General features: G+C 42.1%; 1 protein-coding gene across 4 annotated transcripts in view; it reads right to left on the bottom strand.

Annotated features, from left to right (window-relative positions):
* LOC140715125 (VPS10 domain-containing receptor SorCS1-like) overlaps positions 1–22195 on the bottom strand; it is a 1248501-nt gene that overhangs the window by 232153 nt on the left and 994153 nt on the right. For all 4 annotated transcript variants that reach the window (XR_012096067.1, XM_073026870.1, XM_073026869.1 and 1 more), the window contains exons 6-7: positions 9617–9681; positions 4331–4449 (exon numbers count right to left, since the gene is read on the bottom strand). Coding sequence is in view for 3 of the 4 variants with exons in the window: in XM_073026870.1 (XP_072882971.1) it covers positions 4331–4449; positions 9617–9681 (184 nt within the window). In the remaining variant the exon portion in view is untranslated. The remainder of the gene's footprint in view (positions 1–4330; positions 4450–9616; positions 9682–22195) is intronic.

Raw genomic sequence — 22195 nt, forward strand, 5'->3', positions numbered from 1 at the left:
GAATACAGATAGACTTTTTCCCAGGGAAAGTGGACATGGGCTTAAGATGAGAGGTGAAGGATTTAAAAGGGATCTGAGGGAGAACTTTTTCACACAGAGGGTGATGCATATATTGAAATCAGCTCCCTAAGAAAGTGGTTGAGGCAGGTACACTACTGATATTCAAAAGGCAGTAGTATAAGTGTATAGAGTATAGAGAAGGGGTTTCAGTGGATATGGACAAAATGCATCCAAATGGGACCAGCTAGGTGGGCATGGATGCATTGGGGAACTCCATGGTCCAGTGTTTGCAACTCCACTGTTAAATCCATGGTCCAGTGTCTACAACTCCATCAGGGAAATCCATGGTCCAGTGTCTGCAACTCCATCAGGGAAATCCATGGTACAGTGACTGCAACTCCATCAGGGAAATCCATGGTCCAGTGTCTGCAACTCCACTGTTAAATCCATGGTCCAGTGTCTGCAAGTCCATCAGGGAAATCCATGGTCCAGTGTCTGCAAGTCCATCAGGAAAATCCATGGTCCAGTGTCTGCAAGTCCATCAGGGAAATCCATGGTCCAGTGTCTGCAACTCCACCGGGGAAATCCATGGTCCAGTGTCTGCAACTCCATCAGGGAAATCCATGGTCCAGTGACTGCAACTCCATCAGGGAAATCCATGGTCCAGTGTCTGCAACTCCATCAGGGAAATCCATGGTCCAGTGACTGCAACTCCATCAGGGAAATCCATGGTCCAGTGTCTGCAACTCCATCAGGGAAATCCATGGTCCAGTGTCTGCAACTCCACTGTTAAATCCATGGTCCAGTGTCTGCAAGTCCATTAGGAAAATCCATGGTCCAGTGTCTGCAAGTCCATCAGGGAAATCCATGGTCCAGTGTCTGCAACTCCACCGGGGAAATCCATGGTCCAGTGTCTGCAACTCCACCGGGGAAATCCATGGTCCAGTGTCTGCAAGTCCACTGGGGAAATCCATTGTCCAGTGTCTGCAACTCCATCAGGGAAATCCATGGTCCAGTGTCTGCAACTCCATCAGGGAAATCCATGGTCCAGTGTCTGCAACTCCACCGGGGAAATCCATGGTCCAGTGTCTGCAAGTCCATCGGGGAAATCCATGGTCCAGTGTCTGCAACTCCATCAGGGAAATCCATTGTCCAGTGGGTACAATTCTATCGAGGAAATCCATGGTCCAGTGTCTGCAAGTACATCAGGGAAATCCATGGTCCAGTGTCTGCAAGTCCATCAGGGAAATCCATGGTCCAGTGACTGCAAGTCCATCAGGGAAATCCATGGTCCAGTGTCTGCAAGTCCATCAGGGAAATCCATGGTCCAGTGTCTGCAAGTCCATCAGGGAAATCCATGGTCCAGTGTCTGCAACTCCATCAGGGAAATCCATGGTCCAGTGACTGCAACTCCATCAGGGAAATCCATGGTCCAGTGTCTGCAACTCCATCAGGGAAATCCATGGTCCAGTGTCTGCAACTCCACTGTTAAATCCATGGTCCAGTGTCTGCAAGTCCATTAGGAAAATCCATGGTCCAGTGTCTGCAAGTCCATCAGGGAAATCCATGGTCCAGTGTCTGCAACTCCATCAGGGAAATCCATGGTCCAGTGTCTGCAAGTCCATTAGGAAAATCCATGGTCCAGTGTCTGCAAGTCCATCAGGGAAATCCATGGTCCAGTGTCTGCAACTCCACCGGGGAAATCCATGGTCCAGTGTCTGCAAGTCCATCAGGGAAATCCATTGTCCAGTGTCTGCAACTCCATCAGGGAAATCCATGGTCCAGTGTCTGCAACTCCATCAGGGAAATCCATGGTCCAGTGTCTGCAACTCCACCGGGGAAATCCATGGTCCAGTGTCTGCAAGTCCATCAGGGAAATCCATTGTCCAGTGTCTGCAACTCCATCAGGGAAATCCATGGTCCAGTGTCTGCAACTCCATCAGGGAAATCCATGGTCCAGTGTCTGCAACTCCACCGGGGAAATCCATGGTCCAGTGTCTGCAACTCCATCAGGGAAATCCATTGTCCAGTGGGTACAATTCTATCGAGGAAATCCATGGTCCAGTGTCTGCAAGTACATCAGGGAAATCCATGGTCCAGTGTCTGCAAGTCCATCAGGGAAATCCATGGTCCAGTGACTGCAAGTCCATCAGGGAAATCCATGGTCCAGTGTCTGCAAGTCCATCAGGGAAATCCATGGTCCAGTGTCTGCAAGTCCATCAGGGAAATCCATGGTCCAGTGACTACAAGTCCATCAGGGAAATCCATGGTCCAGTGTCTGCAAGTCCATCAGGGAAATCCATGGTCCAGTGTCTGCAAGTCCACTGGGGAAGCTGATAGCCCAATCTCCGTGAGTCCGCACATCCACTGGATACTCTCTGCCCTTATGTTGGAGGACAGCCTCTAGGTGTGAGTGGTTGAGTTTGTAGGAGTGAGGGAGGAAAGGTGCTTGTCTTGCTGGTGTTTGTATTGTTGTGCTGGGTCTTTTTGACAGTAGAATGTGTGGTGACACTTGCTCATCCTTGGGTTGTGTTGGTTGTTAATGCAAACGATGCTTCAATGTTATGTTTCAATGTATATCCGATAAATAAATGAATCTGAATCTGATGCCATGGCACTGGGAAAAACCTACAGTATCATGGGTAGAAGTTTAAATTTAAATTTATTTATTTAGCAATACAGTGCCCAGTGGCCCTTCCTGCCCTCGAGCGACACTGCCCCAGCAACCCCCGAGAAACCTGATTAAACCGCAGCCTAATCATGGGACAAGTTACAATGACCACCAGAACGTCTTTGCACTGTGGGAGGAAACTGGAGCACTAGGGGAATTCACGGACATTGCATGGGGAGAAGTACAGGCTCCTTACAGAACGGCACCAGCATTAAACTCTGAACTTCAAAATGCTCCAATAATATCACTCTAACCACTACACTACCATGGCTTCCCAAGTACAAACTCCTCATGGACAGAACTTGTAAGTAAACTGTTCTTAGGTGTTTTCTCCTTTGGCTCAGCGAGTAGAGCTGTGTTCAATCCTGACCCTAGTGCTGTCAAGTCCATACATTCTCACAGCAACTGCGTAGTTTCCTCTGGGTGCTCTCAGCTTTCTTCCCACATTCCAAAGATATATGGGTCAGGAGGTTAAATGGCCACAGTACACTGACCCTTCTGGGGTAGGTGCGTGCTAGAAACTAGGTTGAGCTAATAAGAATATTCGGGAGGATTAGTGTAGCATTAGTATAACAGGGTGGTCAATGGTTGGCATGTACTCGTTGGGCCGAAGGGCCTATTTCTGTGCTGTATCTCTCTGTCACTCTAATTAAGGAATTTAAGTACCATACAATTTGGATGGAGATGATTTCATCCCTAAATGTTTTAACTTCAAGATACCAAACACAATAGGGTCTAGCTATATGTTATAGAGGACATGTTCTCTAGTCCAGATAGCAGTGTAATAATGGGAATCTAAACCAATGTGTAAGTACTACCAAGTCCGACTTAACAGTACACTGTCACAATGACAGATGCATTAATTTGGCTGGATTAACCATGCAGTTCTGCATTGTCAGAGATGCCACCTTTCACCTGAGATAGGAGTTAGAACATAGTCTATACCACAGGACCTCAATGTCTGAGCTGTGCACCTTGCCAAATTAAACAAAAACCCTTCCCCTGTACATGATTCAGATCCCTCCATTCCTTGCTTACTCACATGTCTATCTTAAATGCCTTCATCGTATCTGCTTCCACTCCTCTTCCTGAAAGCCTGTTCCAGGTACATACCAATATCTGCATAAGGTTTTACCTCACTTTGTCTGTGTCCCACTCAAGATAACATGGGAGAGGGCTGTAAGAGTCACAGGCATTTCAGTGATCCAGCCTTCTTGCATTCTGCTGGTAAGCAAGTGTCTGGTAATTTGGGAGTATATTGCTAACTGGATGGTGAGAGGAATTTACCTCTCTATGAGGGAAAAAATCCTCCCCACTGTGGATACTGAAGTACTTATGCCCAGTAGCAATCAGTTTCCACCCAACACCAGAGGCACTAGATTAATCAATAATCGATTACATGCTCCCTTAAAATAGAAACATAATTAGCATTTGTCATGAATAACGTACATATATCTATCTCATTCCTTAATCAGTTTAAGAGACCAGGTAGCCTATTTCTGTTCTGATTTTCTTAAGTTCATCACCTGCAGGATAATGGAATGTCATTAATGCCAACAAACCAATGTTAACAAATTAGCGTTGTACACCATTTTCCACAATTCCATTCGATTGAAAAACGATACTGTTGTGACTACATGCAGATAGTGGCCATTTTACCTGTGCAAATACATAGTCATCTTGAACCACCAATGAATTGTGGTCTATGTAACCAGGAAATGGTGTGCTACTCGCTGCATCTGAACAGTTCTGAATCCTACAGGTGATGTACCGAGCATCTGTGAAAGGAAAGAAGAGTAGAGGGTTGTTATGAAGGAAAAGGGACACCTCAGAAACACTACAGCCTTATGCAATCTTTGAACTATTTTCACCAAGGAACAAAGTATCACACTGTAATCATATTTTTCATTTTCCTTCAGAAAGTCACAGGAATTCTAAAACGCTTGGACGAAATGCAAAATCATATCAACAATGACAGATTCAAAACAATATATTTTTAGGAAAATTTCACCAATGACCACAGAAAATAGCACTTTTGTACTTCCTTGCTGTACTTATGTACTTATATCTGTCTGCATGGTATGCAAAATAAAGATTTTCACAGCATCTTGGTACCAGCGACAATAATGAATCAATTACCAGCTATAAAAACATTGAAAATAATTGCCTTGTAGCCTAGAATCAGACAACTGGAAGTCCAGGCCATGCACTGTCACAATGCTTTGCGAGTGCTCATATTTTGGTTTTGTGAAGTTTTCTGTACAGACTCTGCCATCCATTCCTAATTTACACTGAGATCCGCTCACCTTGTATCCACGGACTTACATTGGTGTTTCCTTGTCTGGTAACTCTGGTTTGCACATTATAAAAGGAACAAAGGGGCATGGGTGAAAGATCCTGAGAACTTCATGAGAAAGGTTATCAGCCTTGGTTGAAAAGTACAGTCTGAACAGAAAAGATCTTTTCTGTAGAAAAAGGAAATTTAAATAAAGCTGTCAAAGTAATATAATTTTTGAAAGGTAAGATGCAGAAAATATGTTTTTACTTGTGGGCTAATTATAGTTTGGAAGCCATGAATATTAAATAGCCACTAAAGAATCCATTAGGCAAGTCAGCATAAGCCTGTACAAGAAAGGAGCAGAATTAGATTGTATGGCCCAATGAGTCTGCTCCATCACTCCATCATAGCTGATTTATTGTTGTTCCCAACACCATTCTACTGCCTTCTCCTCATAACCTTTGATACCCTTACTAATTAAGTACCCATCAGCCTCCATTTTGAACATACCCAGCGGATTGGTCTCCACAGCCATCTACGGCAATGAATTCTATAGATTCACCACTCTCTTGCTGAAGAAATTACTCCTCATCCTGTTCTAAAAGGACATCTTTCTATTCAGTGTCTGTACCCTCAGGTTCTAAACTCGCACTTTTAGAAACGTCTCTCCACATCCGTTGCATCAAGGTCTTTTAATATTCAGTAGGCTTCAATGAGATCCCCCTCATTCTTTTAAATTCCAGTAAGTACAGGCCCAGCCCAGAGCCTTCTCATAAATTTCCCCAGGACCTTGTCTAATGTCAGCCCATCCTTTCTTAGAAATGGACCTTAAAAGACTCCAGGTGTGACCTGACCATGCCTTAGAAAGCTTCAGCATTACATTCTTGCTTTTATATTCTAGTCGTCTTAAAATGAAGGCTTTTTAATTTCAAAAGGACGAGAATATAAAAGCAGGGATTTCTTTACTCAGCGAGTGGATATGATTTAGTGCTTGCTATATTACAAAACAAATAAACTGAACATGTAAGGCAAAGTTGTATAAAGGTACAAGGAAGGAGATGCAGATTTTTATTTTATCTGGGAAAATGCAGAGGTATTTTTAATCACCAATGAATTGTGGTGTGCATAACCTGGAAAGAACATATAGCTTCTGAATTCTACAGATGGTATGCTAAGCATTTATGAGCCCTGTGGAATAAAAGAGGGCTGGGCCAAGCCAGCTAGCTGCAATAATTGTGCGGTGCTGTACATTCTATGTAATGTGGCATTTAGGCCTTAACAATGGAACCCTTATGGATCTGATTTCAAGCAAATTGGCTGACACTGATCATGCCCTCATCAGCACGAAGCAGTTATCAAATCAAATTGGCTATTGAGGGAAATTGAGAAGTCGCTGCATGATAATCAGGTCTGTAATGGCATTGTACAGATTAATGATGAGGGATTTCACAAAGAGTGATGGGAATGATTGGAGGCATTAGATGACTTAAATTTGGATGAAACTCTCAAGTGACTCAATTTATTTCCGCTGAAGCTGGGTGAGATTTTTAGAATAATGAAAGATATGGATGTAAAGCAGCAAGCCATTTATCATAGGTAATAAGCACTGGATTACAAGCTGTCCCAGAAAAGATTTCACAACTCAATAAGGCTTCTGATCTGAAAAGCCAACTGCCAGAAGGTGGTGAACGTGAGAACAGAGGCCCCAAACCAGAACGATAATGAAGTAGTAGAAATATACCAATTGTTAATTTTAAATCTAAGTTTGCTAGGTTATTGTTAACCAAAGGTAAATATGCAAATTGGTTTATTGTTGTCACCTGCACCAAGGTTAGTGAAAAACTTGTTTTACATGCTATCCATAAGATCATTCCATTACAAGAATGCATTCAAGTAGCATAAGGGCAAACGATATCAGAGGGCCAAATTGTTACAGATACACCATTCAGACAGACAATAAGCTGCAAGGCCATAACGAGGGCAAGAGTCCATCTTGTACTACAGATCCATTCAATAGTCTTATAACAGTGGGCTATAAGCTGTCCTTCAACTTGGTGCGTGTTTTCAGGTTTTTATACCTTCTGCCAGATGGGGGATTGAGAAGAGAGAATGTCTGGGGTAAGTGGCGTCTCCAGTTACGATGGCTGCTTTACGAGTGCAGAAAGAATATCACGGTGGCATAGTAGCAGAGTGGTTAGTGTAAAACTATTTCTACACCAGTGACTTGGGTTCAATAATACAGGCGTGTGTCTGTTCTCCTTCTGACTGTGTGGGTCTCCCCCGGAGCTCCAGTTTCCTCCCACATTCCAAAGATATATGGGTTAGGATTAGTAAATTATGGCATGCTTTGGTGGCACTGGAAGCATTGAGACTCTTTACGGCTGCCCCAGCACTACGGGGGCCATTCTACTGTTGGTCATTGATGCAAAACAATGCATTTCACTGTATGTTTCAATGTACACAGAACAAATAAAGCTAATCCTTAATCTTTAAATGTATACAGAAGGAAAAAGAGGCTGGTTCCAAGATGTGTTGAGATGTGTCCACAATTGTGTCATTCGTTTGCAGATAAGTTATGACCACTGAATGAGCAGCTGAAGAATCTAATTGCCTTTATCCTTTTTTTGCACCCGGGCAGCAGGGAAGGGAATTGTTAAAAGTACTGTACCTCTGTTGAGAAGACACACTGAGGGTTAGAGAGGAACCAAGTGTCCTGCTTGACACCTTGCCATGGAAGGAACTTAATGCTTATGAAGTCTAAAGGAAAGACTGATAGGTTTTCTCTGAGATCATCATAAGGAATCAAACACAGTTGTTAGTTAGCCATGGTTTAGTGTCTGAATTGTCTGTTCCTATTTCAGGTATTCCCATGAATCGCTGAATCTGGCTCAGAAGTATACTTAGTGCAGTCTAACCTTGATGCATTGTGCTTTCCTTTGTGAAGTTAAGCATGCAAAGTCTAGTCAGCACCAAATCCCATATGGTGGCAATGTTACAGGACTGAATGCATAATCCACACTGGATAAAAATCAAGCATACTTGGTCACCTCTGGCTAATCCATGTGTGGTTATGTTCTAAAAATCAATGAGACATCGAGGCAATGCATCAATATTGGATAGGAAATGGTGAGTCAGTAGATAATTAATTATTAGAGCATGCAGTCATTGTCAGACAAACTGCAGGTTGGTTTCTCAGTCTGTTTCTAAAATCATTTATATTGAGTAATGAATGATTTTCATTGAGCAATTAATGGAATACTTCAGATTGCATGTATCGTGATAGTAAAGCAGCATTAGTTAGAGTTGAATAGAGGTCACAGGAAGCCAGGCATGCAATTTTGTTACAAGGTTAAGACTCAAGACAAGGTGATGGTAAGGAAATGGACAATCCTTGCCCATCTCCTACCCAACTGAACAAGTCAATGTATATCTACTTCATGTGTGGCCCAAAGTTGACTTACTACTGACTTTATTTGATGAAACTGGATGGACCTGGGTCAGTGCAATCCTGAAGCAATGAATCTATGCACTGAATACATATTCTCGGCTAGGTGTACCAAGTGGATGAAGTGTTTTAAATAGCTTTTCCTGCTAAAGAAGATGAACAGTGAAATCATCTGTAAGGACGGAAATGAAACCAGATATAAATCATCTTGGAACTCAGACTGAGCACAACTGGAATATCTGTTTCCTAGGGTGGAAATGCCACTTAATGCCATTTCTCAATGGCCCCTGAATCCATCAACGCTACTTGGTTATTCTTTTTTTTTCAGAATCAGAAATAAGAATCAAAATCAGGTTAGATTTATTATCACTAACATAGTGTGTGTCATGAAATTTGTTGTTTTGTGGCATCAGTACAGTGCAATACACAGCAAAAATTACTAGACAATAAATCCATAAAAATTAAAAAGTGAAGAAGAGAGCAAAATAGTGAGGTAGTGTTCATGTACCATTCAGAAATCTGATGATTGGGGGTGGGTGAAGAAGTTGAGTGTGCATTTTCATGCTCCTGCTCTCCTCCCTGATGGTAGTGATGAGAAGAAGCTCTTTGCACATTTTTATTTAGAAACACAGCACAATACAGGCCCTTCGGCCCACAAAGTTGTGCTGAACATGTCCCTGCCTTAGAAATTACTAGGCTTACCTATAGCCCTCTATTTTACTAAGCTCCATGTACCTATCCAAAAGTCTCTTAAAAGACCCTATTGTATCCACCTCCACCACCATTGCCGGCAGCCCATTCCACGCACTCACCACTCTCTGCGTAAAAAACTTACCCCTGACAGCTCCTCTGCACCTTAAACCTGCGTCCTCTTGTGGCAACCATTTCAACCCTGGGAAAAAGCCTCTGACTATCCACACGATCAACTTTTGTAATTTATGGTAATTCTATATCTTTGCACTGTACTGCTGTCGCAAAGCAACAAATCATGTCACTAAATCAGTTGATTCTGGTTTCATTTCTGATCTAGCCACAGGGAAATGTCAGGTCTTCTGAACAGCACTTTGACTGTGCTGCATTCCCTCAGTACTGGTTAAAGTGAACCAGTTATGAACAATTTGACTGTAGGCCTAAAGCAAAAGATCACATAGCACCTTACAGCCAAGGCACTCTGCCTGATTTGCATTATAACCAACGATTCACATTCAACTAATGCACTTACGTCCATCTTCAGTCCTTGTTTCAATGTGGATAAGGTCTGGGTCCTTGTCCAAATCTGTTACAGACCTGGAGGGGAGAGGAATGAAGACAATATGTGAAATGAAGTTGGACATCTGACAGCTCCATTTGTGTTCATCATCTCGTATCTCTCGGCACAGCCTATCATTACCATTGCTCGTGAACAACAAAATCAATGCTTCTGCATTTGATGAAGGGAATAATTCATCATTATTTCTAAAGGCAGTGGCGATCTGCCTGGGATTTAGATCTTTATTCAGTTTACTTCGATTTGCAAGTGACACGAGATAACGTGCTGAAGGGAAATGCGGTTACACAGTTGTTACACTCTCTGAAAGACATTAATCTCCATTTAAACTGTAATTGTAACCATTGTGAGGCGCATTAGGACCAAACAATTATGAATAGAAACAAATACAAATGCTGAGCTTCATGCTAATCCTTGTAAACTAAGTTAAAATGTTAAGATGCACCTGTTAAAATGAGGGTCACTTCAAGGTCTTGTCACTTAACCAGAAGCAACAATGCAATTCATGTGGAATTATCACATTACATTTAAACACAAAACATAGAATGCAGAACAGTACCAGCCTTTCTCCTTCTTTAACCCTTGCCAAGATCAATCTAAAACTTTCCTCCCAAATAGCTCTCCAATTATCTTTCGTCCATGTGTTAAAATTGTCTTAAATGTCTCTATAGTGTATCTGCCTCTATCACAACCCCTAGAAGTGTGTTCCCCCTATAGCTCCCTCAGATCACCTTAATATGATACCCTCTCACACTGGTCATTGCCACTCTGGGAAAAAGTTGCCAGAAGTCTGCCCTATCAATACCTTCTATCATCTTATACAATCTAATAAGTCACCCCTTGTACTCCTTTGTTCCACAGAGGAAAGTCTGAGCTTGTTTAAACTTTCCTCATAAGACATGCTCTCTTATCCAGGTAACACCCTGGTAAATCTCCTCTGCACCTTGTCTTAAACTTCCACATCCTTTCTATAATCAGTCACCTAGAACTGAATACAATACTCATAGTTCAGTCTAAGCAGAGTTTTATAGAGCTCCAATATTACCTCCCAGCTCTTGAACTCAATGCCCTGACTGTAAGGCCTACACAGTCTCAACCCAGCCAACAAGACAGCTCATTTCCAATTCATCACCTAGAGCCAATTTAAACCCAGCTCTCATCACAGTCCTTGTTCACTCATCAAACCAGCCAGCCTCAACCAGTTGCTATTAGCCTTCAGTTACCTTGTTGTCTTGCGTTAAGTATCTGTTCTGTCTTCTTTAGTGACCTCTCATGGCTCGTTATTTTGTAGTTCATTATTAAAGTGAATGCTCACCATTAAATTATCTCCGCTGCTCTGCGTTTGAGTCAAGCCTCCTCTACGTTTACTGAGGGGATGGATGAATCGGCGGTTCACCCATCAGAGTTGACTGTCCAAAAGTTGCCCGCCTTAACGAGTGCACAATTGAGAAGCAGAGACCATTGACCATCTGCAAACCACTCTCAACCAACCCTCCGTCTTATTACAGCAGCTTCATGCCAGAAAATCTCATTGAGTATATTTAAAGCAAAGTTTGATAGTTTCTTGTTAATGAAGGTGTCAAAGATTAAGGGAGATGACAGGCGGTTGGGGTTGAGAAGGAAAATAAATCCGTCATGATCAAATGGCGGAGTAGACACGATGAGTTGAATGGCCTTATTCTGCTGCTATGGCTCATGGTCTTACTGACTTGTGAAGTAACTTTGAGCGATCTATGGATACGGACCACATGATCCCTCTGTTCCTCAACACAGCTGAGAACCCTGCCATTAACCCTGTACTCTGCCTTCATGTTCAACCCCCCAAAGTGTAACACGCCTCTGTTTGACCTCCCCTGCTGCTTCTCAGCCTGGCTCTGCACCCTATACCTACAACAAACTTCTACACTATCCTCCAACCTGTTTAGATGGTTCTGTTCTCTTAAGAATAGACATCTTCCCTGTTGAGTTCCACATGTACATTTTTTTTAAAATCTAGGATGCAACATCCCAGATATTTTAAAATAAAACACTGCCTTTCTCCACCAAAGAAAAAATTACTGAACCACCTGGTCCTATCTCCAATTCCAAAATCACCATGTAGGAAGGATACCAAGGGGAAAGATTTATTAGAAACTTGAGGCTCAAATTTATTATGCATAGTGTGGTATTTATATCACTGAGTAGCTGAAGTCAGCCAGAGGAAATGGAAAAGGCAGGTACAATGACAATGTTTAAAGGCATTTGGACAGATACATGGATTGGAAAGGTTTAAAAGGATATCGGCAAAATGCAGGCAAATGGAACTAGCTTGGATGGCGCAGACAAGTTAGGCTGAAGGGCCTGTTATTGTGCCATATGACTCTCCAACCCAAAGCTCTCAAGCAGCCATAGGTAACTGGCCCCCTTTAATTGCCCCTGGTGTGTAGGAGAGTGGTTGAATCTGGGGGATTGTGAAGAATAAAAAAAACTTAGCTCCAGTTCAAAGTTCAAAGTAAATTTACAGTCTAAATATGTATATGTCACCAAGAACTACCATGAGATTAATTTTCTTGCAGGAATTTGCAGTAAAACAAAGAAGTACTTGGAATGAATGAAAAACTACACACAAAGACAGACAAATTGTGCAAATACAAAAATAAACAAGTAATAATAATAAATAACTAACTAAACTGAGAACATGAGTTGTAGAGACCTTGAAAGTGAGCCCATGAGTTGTGTTCAATGATCAGTTCAGTGTTGTGTTGACTGATGTCCATCCACACTGGTTCAGCAGCCTAATTGTTGAAGGGTAATAACTGTTTCTGAAGCTGATGGTATAGGGCCTAAGGCTCATGCACCTTCTTCCTAGAGAGCATGGCCTGGATGGTGGGGATCCTTGATGATGAATGCTGCTTTCTTGTGGTAGCACTCTTTGTAGATGTATTCAGTGGTGGGGTGGGATTTGCCCGTGATGAATTGGGCAACATCCACCACATTTTGTAGGCTTTTTCATTCTTGGACACTGGTATTCCCATACAGACTATGATGCAGCCAGCCAGGACACTCTCCACTTTGCATCTTTATATAAATTTGTCAGAGTTCTAGATGAAATGCTGAATCTGCAAAGAAAGTAGAGGTGCTGCTGTACTTTCTTTGAAATGGCATTTATATACTGGCCCCAGGAGAGATCCCCTGATATGATAACGCCTAGGAATTTAAAGTACTGACCACCTCCACTTCCTATCCCCTAATGATCACTGGCTTATGGACCTCCATTTTCTTGCTCCTATAGACCAGGTCTTTGGTTTTGCTGGTGCTGAGTGAGAAGCTGTTGTTATGAAACTACTCTACCAGATTTTCAACCTCTCTCCTGTATGAAAACAGAAATCCTGTAAATATGGTTGATGGTCAGTATGGACTTGGCAGGTCAAAAGGTCCCATTCTGAGTCTCTCTAAGAACCAATGACTACCTCAAGCTTAAAGGGCAGCGTGGTAGTGTCGCAGTTATCATAATGTCTTCCAACGCCAGCTTTAAGATCGAGGCTCAATGCCCATCACTTTCCGTAAAGAGTATGTGCATTCTCTTTGTGACCATGTGGGTTTCCGCCAGGTGCTTTGTTTTACTCCCATAGTCCCAAGGCATATGGGTTAGGACTAGCAAATTGTGGGCATGCTATGCTGGCACTGGAAGCATGGTGACACTTGCCCAGCGCATCCCGGACTCTGTTAGCTGCTGACACAGGCAACACATTTCACTGTATGTTTCGATGTCTATGTGACAAATCGAGCTAACCATTACGTTTTCATTTCAAAACATACAGACGAGCTGTAGAGTGAATCTGCGTCTGTGCTTAAGGTAGGATCAGGATAGATTGCTAAATTAGTCCGGAAGTTTGTTGAAATATTTAAGAATATCTCTTTAGAAAAAGCAGTGCAGTTAATGAAGTATTGGGCACCGCAAGCTCCCCTGTCATTTACACCAAGATTATTACCCACGCTTAGACACATGGTTTATTTGATCAGAACATTTTTAGTTTGCCAGGAGTTGCAGGCATCAGAGAAATATTTCTGCTGCCCATGAGCACCAGCATACTGCTTATTACATCTCCTTTGGTTTGCTGGCAGATGACATGAAGGTTGTTTGCACACAGAGAGAATACATAAAGATCAGAAGGACAGCAGACATCAGGACAAGACATGTGAAGTCGGTCCAAGTCCAATTTATTTCATAACACAGTACTGCTAAAGCCATTTTTTAATTATCTCATCCAGGGCGTTTGCATCTTTTATAAAACACAGAATATGAGTCTTGAGAATTCTCTCATTGTTATCATAGTACAGACAAAAATGCATGCCTCTGTTTGTTATCAAAGTTCTGACATCAAAGAATTATCTTCATTGTTGCACGTATCTTATATGTTTACAGCGAAAGTCTTGGCAACGTTGAGAATGAAGCCCAACTGGATGACAGCGCTGTGGAACGCTCAGTGGCAGGGCACTGACAGCTTCTGAGACTGGGTATCATCCTGACTCCTGGTGCTTCTCGTGAGAACTGGGTTGTCTTCCTCCGGGAATCCAGTTCCCTCCTGTGTCCCAAAGTTCTGCAGGTCAGCAGGTCTATTGGTCACTATAAATTACCCTTTCTGTGCCGGTGAATGAATGGGAATGAGGGGGAAATAAAAACAGTATCAGTATAAGTGGGTGCCTAATTGTCTTCTCAGACTTTGCGTTGAGGGATCTGTTTCCATTTTGCACGACGCTGTGACTCCTAATAAAGACCAGGGACAGTAGGATATGCCCAGTGCAGTTTGTATCGAGCCTACTTATAGGATGGGTATGACAAACAGTGATTCTTACTTCAACAGTGCAGTTGCTCTAAATTTGACCCCTCTTCACTATCCCAAAGTATAAGTACATGAGGCTGATAAGCAAGATAAGACCCCATGATGTTACAGGAAAGGTATTAGCATGGATAGAACTGGAGTCTTTGGTTAGAGTACTATGCAGACACTGTAGAAGATTTGCTGTGCAGGCATTCAGAGTGTCTGAATCAGAGTGGGATGGCTTCAGCGAGAACAGGTGGAGGCAAGTTCATTCATTATTTCTTATATTTTTCTTATCTAGCTCTTGAGAGAATAGGGGGTATGTCTACAGGGCCAGTGTTCTGTTCTGGGTATCAGATGTGGGAGACCTCAACAGTGGCCACGTCTGCCACATGCATCAAGATGCAACTCCTTAGAGACCACGTTAAAGAACTGGAGCTACAGCTCGATGAACTTTGGCTTGTTAGGGTAAGTGAAGAGGTGACAGACAGGAGCTACAGGGAAGTAGTCACCCTGAGGCTACAGGGTTTGTCAGAAGAGGACAGGGAGAATGTCAGATAGTGTAGAGCACCCCTTTGTCCACCCCCTTCAACAATGAGTACTCCATTTTGAGTACTGTTGGGGAAGATGACCTACCTGGGAGAAGCAACAGCCTCTGGCACTGAGTTTGTCCTGGTTGTTCAGAAGGGCAGGGAACTGATGAGAATGGCAGCAATAATGGGGGATTGAAGAGTTAGGTGTTTCTGTGGACCTGAAAAGGAAACACATGTAGTATATTTGCCTCCCAGGTGCCAAGGTCTGTGATGTTTCTGAAAATGTCAACTATATCCTAAAAAAGGAAGGTAAGCAGCCAGAAGTCATGGTACATTTTGGTACCAACGACGTAAGTAGAAAAAGGGAGGAGGTCCTGAAAACAGAATACAGTGAGTTAGGAAGGAAGCTGAGAAGCAGGACCTCAAAGGTAGTAATTTCGGGGTTGCTGACTGTGCTATATAACAGTGAGGATAGGAACAGAATGAGCTAACAGATAAATTTGTGGCTGAAGAATTGGAGCAGGGGGCAGGGACCCAGATTTCTGGATAATTGGGACCTCTTCTGGAGCAGTTGTAACCTGTACAAAAAGGGATGGGTTGTACTTGAATCCAAAGGGGACTAATAATCTTGCAGGTAGGTTTACTAGAGCTGATGGAAGTGGTTTAAACTAATACGGCAGGGGTTGGGAACCAGTATGATAGAGCCGAGGATAGCCAACAGACTTACAAGCAGATTAGGGATGCAACATGAATGTAAAGAAGGACAAGCCAATGACTGGGTACACATGCAAAATGAGCAAAAAGTTAAAATGTACCACAGAGACAAAATTCAACAGGGTGAAGAATGCAGGACTGAAGGTATAGTATTTAAATTCATTTAGCAATCAAAATAAGGTGCATGAAATCATGGCACAATGAGATTGGTCGGTATGACATTGTGGGCATCACTGAGTCTTGGCTGAAACAAGGCCATAGTTGGGAGCTTAACATCAAAGGATATACTTTGTATTGAAAGAACAGGCAGGAAGGCATAGGCTGTGGTGTGGCTCTGTTGGTAAGAGATGGAATTACATCTTTAGAAAGAGGTGACATAGGGTCAGAGAATGTTGAACATCTGTGGGTGCAATTAAGAAATTGCAAGGGTAAATAAATTACGGTATACGTATCATATGTAGGCCTCCAAATAGTAGCTAAGATGTGGGATTGCAAAGGGAGCTGGAAAAGGCATATAATAAAGGCAATGTCACAATTGTATTGGGGGATGTCAATATGCAAGGGGATTGGGAAAATCAGGCTGATGTCAGATCGCAAGAGAGGGAATTTCTTGAATGCCTACGAGATGACTTTTTTAGAGCAGCTTGTGCTTGAGCCTGCTCGGGGAAAGGCTTAGATTGGGTGTTGTGTAACAACCCAGAACTTATTAGGGAGCTTAAGGTAAAGGAACCCTTAGGAGACAGTGATCATAATATGACTGAATTGATACTGAAATTTGTGCGGGAGAAGCATAAATCACGCGTATCAATATCACAATGGAATAAAGAAAATTATAAAGGCATGAGAGAGGAGCTTGCCCAGGTGGATTGGATGAGGAGGAAACTGGCAGGGATAATGGCAAAGCAGAGGAGACTGACGTTTCTGGGAGTAGTTCACAAGGCAGGATAGATATGTCCCACAGAAGAAGTACTAAGGTGGCAGTGGGAGGCAACCGTGGCTGATAAGGGAAGTTAAGGACTGCATAAAAGCTAAGGAAAAGGCATATAAGGTAGCAAAAGCAAGTGCGAAGTTGGATGATTGGGTAGTTTTTAAAATCCATTGAAAGGCTACTAAAAAAGCTACAAGAAAGGAAAAGATGAAATATGAGGGTAAACTAGCCAATAAAATAAAGTAGGATACTAGAAGTTTTTTCAGTTATATAGAGTAAAAGGGAGGTGAGAGTTGATATTGGACCACTGGAAAATTATGCTGGTGAGGTAATAATGGAGGAACAAAGAAAAGGCAGATGAACTTAATGGGTACTTTGCAACTGTCTTCACTATGAAAGACCCTAGCATTGTGCCAGAGGTCCATGTGTATTGGGGAGAAGGAGTGCGATTACAAAGGAAAAAGTTCTAGGCTAACTCAAAGGTCTTAAGATAGATAAGTCACCTGGACCAGATGGAATACAACCTAGAGTCCTGAGAGTTGCTGAAGAGATAATGGAAGCATTGGTCATGATCTTTCAAGAATCACTTGACTCTGGCATAGTCCTGCAGGACTGGAAGATTGCAAATGTCATTCCACTCTTTTTGAAGGGAGGAAGGCAAAAGGGCCAGTTAGCCTAACCTCAGTGTTTGGGAAAGTGTAGGGTCTATCATTAAGAATGAAGTTTTGGGGTACTTGGAGACTAATGATAAAATAAGTCAAAGTCAGCATGGTTTCTGTAAAGTGGAATCTTGCCTGACAAAGCTGTTAAGAGTTCTTTGAGGAAGTAACAAGCAGAGTGGGCAAAGGAGAGGCAGTGGATGTCATTTACTAGTATTTTCAGAAGGTATTTGATAAGGTGCCACACATGAGGCTGCTTAACAAGATAAAATCCCATGGCATTACAGGAAAGATGCTGGCATGGGTAGAGGAATAGCTGCCAAGCAGGAGGCAGTGAGTGGGAATAAAGAGGGCCTTCTCTAGTTGGCTGCCAGTGACTAGTGGTGTTCCTCAGGGGTCAGTATCGGGACAACTACTTTTCACGATGTTTAGCAATGATTTTGATAATGGAATTGATGGCTTCGTAGCAAAGTTTGCGGATGATATGAAGATAGGTGGAGGGGTAGGTAGTGGTGAGGAAGCAATACAATTGCAGCAGGACAAACAAATTGGAAGAATGCGCAAAAAGTGGTTGATAGAATACAGTGTTAGGAAATGTATGATAATGCATTTTGGTAAAAGGAACAATAGTGCGGACTATTATCTAAATGGGGAGAAGGTTCAAACATCAGAGGTGCAGAGTCCTCATGCAAGACTCCCAGATGGTTAATTTACAGGTTAAGTCTGTGGTAAAGAAGGCAAATGCAACGTTGGTACTTATTTCAAGTGGAATAAAATATAAAAGCGAGGAGATAATACTGAGCACCACACACAAAATGCTGGTGGAACACAGCAGGCCAGGCAGCATCTATAAGGAGAAGCACTGTCGACGTTTCAGGCCGAGACCCTTCATCAAAATTGAGGGACGACCTTTTAGAACAGAAGTAAGGAAGAATTTTTTTAGCCAGAGAGTAGTGAATTTGTGGAATGTTCTGCCACATACTGCAGTGGAGGTCAAGTCCATGAGTGTACTCCAGGTGGCAGCTGGGAGTTTCCTGATTGGTCATGGCATCAAAGGTTATGGCGAGAAGGCAGGTATATGGAGTTAAGTAGGATCCGGGATCAGCCATGATGGAATGGTGAAGCAGACTCGATGGGCTGAATGGCCTAATTCTGCTCTCTGTCTTAAGTTCATGGACTTTGTTTTCACCTGTCCTCAAAACAACTCTCTTTAATGTGGAAGAGTGGCAATATTTTTCCATTGTACCAAAGGCATTTTGACAGCTGTCTCCTTGCACCATGACATTATTTTCATAGATGCTTACAGTACCAGTGCAGGCTGTTCCATACTTACCCCAATCAACAGAACTTGCAGTTAGTTTTGGAACAGTGGCTCCTGGCAACTTGCAGCCCTCAGCTCAGACAAAACTGGACCAAGTCATTTGCAGTTTGTGCTGAATTCCAACATGTAAGACACATTGAAAGCCATTGGTCTCCATATTGAAATCATCATTTTTAACTGGATGTGATGGATTTACACCCAGGATATGGAGATGAAGTGAGCACATTTTAACAAACTCGGATTGTTCCCACATCATCAGCAATGGAACAAAGGTAATTAATTCTGTTGAGTTTAATAGTTAACTGTTGTGAAATCTATTTTCCAAATAGTTGTGGAAAATCTCTTATACCAATTTACCAAGAAAATATTACTGAGTTGGTTGGATTTTGTTTGAATTAATAAGGAGATTCTTACACCACCATTGGTTAAGAGAACATTGACCTTCAAGAGGAAAACAATATGCATCTTGCCACATTTTCCTAAAACCCGCAAGACCAAGAGAGATGCACTCTTGAACAGGATATAGCTCCTTCCAAGCTTCTGAACACTCAGGTTAAGGACAACACATTACAGGCAAACTCCTCCCCACCATTGAGCAGATCTACAAGAAAGCAGCATTCATCATCAAGGACCCCATCATCCAAGATATGCTCTCTTCTCACTCTGCCATTGGGTAAAAGGTATTGCATTACCAGGTTCCAGTTTTTACCTTTCAATCAACAGGCTCCTGAGTGAGCATGGATACCTTCATTTAACTTATCTCTAAACTGATTCCACAACCTATGGACTGACTTTCAAGAACTCATCAACTGATGTAACTAGTATTGCTATTATCTCTTATCTATTACTATTTTTCACTTATCTATTTTTTATTTGTACAGTTTGTCTTCTTTTGCACATTGGTTGTTTGTCAGTCTTTGTGTGTAGTTTTTCGTTGTCTCTATTGTATTTTTCTATTCTACCTTGAATGTCTGTAAGAAAATGAATCATCAGGTGGCAGATGGTGGCATACAGTATTTGTACTTTGCTAATAAATTTCCTTTCAACTTTGAACTCAAACATTTGAATGAGCACTTGGGAAACCAGTGGGAGGGACCTATTTGCTGCTGCTGGGTTGCAGGCATTTTCTATCACGTGACAACACCATTTATGGCCACACTTCTAACCTGTGAACTACTTGGGTTTCAAACCATTCTCAGGATTAAGGTAGATGCAATAAACAAAATGCTGGAGGATCAAAAGTTCAAAAGTTCAAAGTAAATTTATTCTCAAGGTACATCTATTGTATGTCACCATAAACTACCTTGTAATTCATTTTCTTGCAGGCCTTCACAGTAAAACAGAGAAATACAATAGAATCAATGAAAAACTATACACAACTGACAAGCAACCACTGTGCAAAAAGAAGACAAACTACAAATTCAAAGAATAATATATAAATCAATAATGCTGAGAAGATAAGTTGTTGATTTCTTGAAAGTGAGTACATAGATTGTGTAATCAGTTCAGTATTGCTGTGAGTGAAGTTACCCACGTCAGTTCAGATTGAAGGGTAATAACTGTTTCTAAAGTTGGTGGTGTGGAACCTCAGACTCCTGTATCTCCTTCTCAATGACAGCAGTGAGAGGAGAGCATGGCCTGGATGGTGATGGTCCTTGATGATGGATGCTGCTTTCTTGTCAGCGTCTGTAGAGTAAAATATACTATCAGTGTTTCAGGTTGAAACCCTTCAGCTAATCTCATGGGAAGACCACCACACATAAATTTCTCTCCTGACTTGGAAAAGTATTTCTTTTTTTTCACTGGATCTACCCCATAGAACATAGAACAGTGCAGCACAGGAACAGGCACGTTGACCCACAAGGTCTGTTTGACCATAGTGCCATTTTAAACTTCATGTTTGCCTGTACAATATCTATATCCTGTCCATTCCCTGCTTGATAACAGATTTCTTGAAATGGCTCTGAAATATTCCGACTGTATCTGCTGGAATTCTAGATCAATTTCCCCAAACCCACCACAACTACCCAAAGTGCTGTGGGAGGTTCATTCTTCACCAGAGGAATTTTGGTGATTCAGAAAGATCCTTGTCACCACTTCCTCAAGGAAAACTTGAGATGCAATCATCCTGCCAGCAATACCCATTTCCAGTAAGCGCATGAATAAAGGCATCCTACTTTATAGGTAACTGGGCTTTGTACTTGAAGGCGATAAATGGTGGTTAATGAGTAGTTTGAAAAATTAAATTGTTTTCCTTTGTGGTGAGGATGTTGTAATTATATATAGATGTACAAGTAAGTTGGAATGGAAGTTGTCCAAAACAATAGTGATGCTGTCTCCCAGCTCCTTGTACCTAGGTTTGATTCTGACCCCCGGGGCTGTATGTGTAGAGTTTGCAATCGCTCCCTGTGACCATGTGGTTTCCCCTGGATCCTCCTGTTTTCTCCCAGCTCCAAACAGGCATGTGAGTTGGCATGTTAATTGGCTGCATCAAATTAGCCCTTAATGTAGGTTAATAGAAATAAAGTGGAAAGAGTGAATAATTTTAAGTTCCTAGGTGTCAGTATGTACACACACTGTCTCGTATTAAGATTTTTTTTGTATTTCCAGATATTAACTTACCCATAAAAAATCTTTACGGAATATCAAACATAGAATGCTGATCAGTGCAGCACAGGAAGAGGCCTTCCAGAAATAATATATGTGCCAAATGCAGTGGGAAATTAAAGTAACTCACTGTTGCCTGCACATGACCCATATGCCTCCATTCAATGTATATTCCAGAAGACCTAAGAGCTGAATTAGGCCAGTTGGCCCATCAAGTCTGCTCCGCTATTCCATTATGGCCTCTTGACCCCATTTTCCTGCTTCTCCCTGTAACGTTTGACACCCTCACTAATCAAGACCCATCAACCTCCACTTTAAATATACCCAGTGACTTGGCCTCCATAGCTATCTGTGGCAATGAATTCCATACAGTCACCATCCTCTGACTAATAAAGTTCCTCCTCATCTCTGTTCTAAAGGAATGTTCTTCTATTCTAAGAGTGTGTCCTCTGGGTCATACACTCACCCACTAAAGGAAATCCAAGCAGCACCCACTACATCTTTCAGCATTTGTTAGATTACATGAGATTCCCCCCTAATTCTTCTAAACTCCAGTGGGTCCAGGGCCAGAACCATCAGACACTCTTCATTTGATAAACATTTCATTCCCAGGATCATTCTTGTGACGCTCCTCTGAATGTTCTCCAATGCCAGCACATCTTTTCTTAGAAAAGTGGCCTAACACTTCTCACAATACTCCAAGTGCAGACTGAGGAGTATTTTTTAAAGTCTTAGCATTACACCTACAAATTCATTTTGGAAAAACGCATATTCATAAATGTCTCTTAAACAACCTTATTGTATTTGCTTCCGCTGCTACCACTAGTAGCCGTGATAGATACCGACCAATCTGTGATAAAATCTTGCCCTTCACTTGCTCTTTAAGCTTTATGGCATCATAGTTGTCTAGTGTTAGCAGAATGCTTTACAGAGCCAGCTATAAGATCAGGGTTCAATTCCCGCCGCTCCT

The sequence above is a fragment of the Hemitrygon akajei genome, chromosome 23 (genome assembly GCF_048418815.1).
Source record: "Hemitrygon akajei chromosome 23, sHemAka1.3, whole genome shotgun sequence".
NCBI lineage: Eukaryota > Metazoa > Chordata > Chondrichthyes > Myliobatiformes > Dasyatidae > Hemitrygon > Hemitrygon akajei.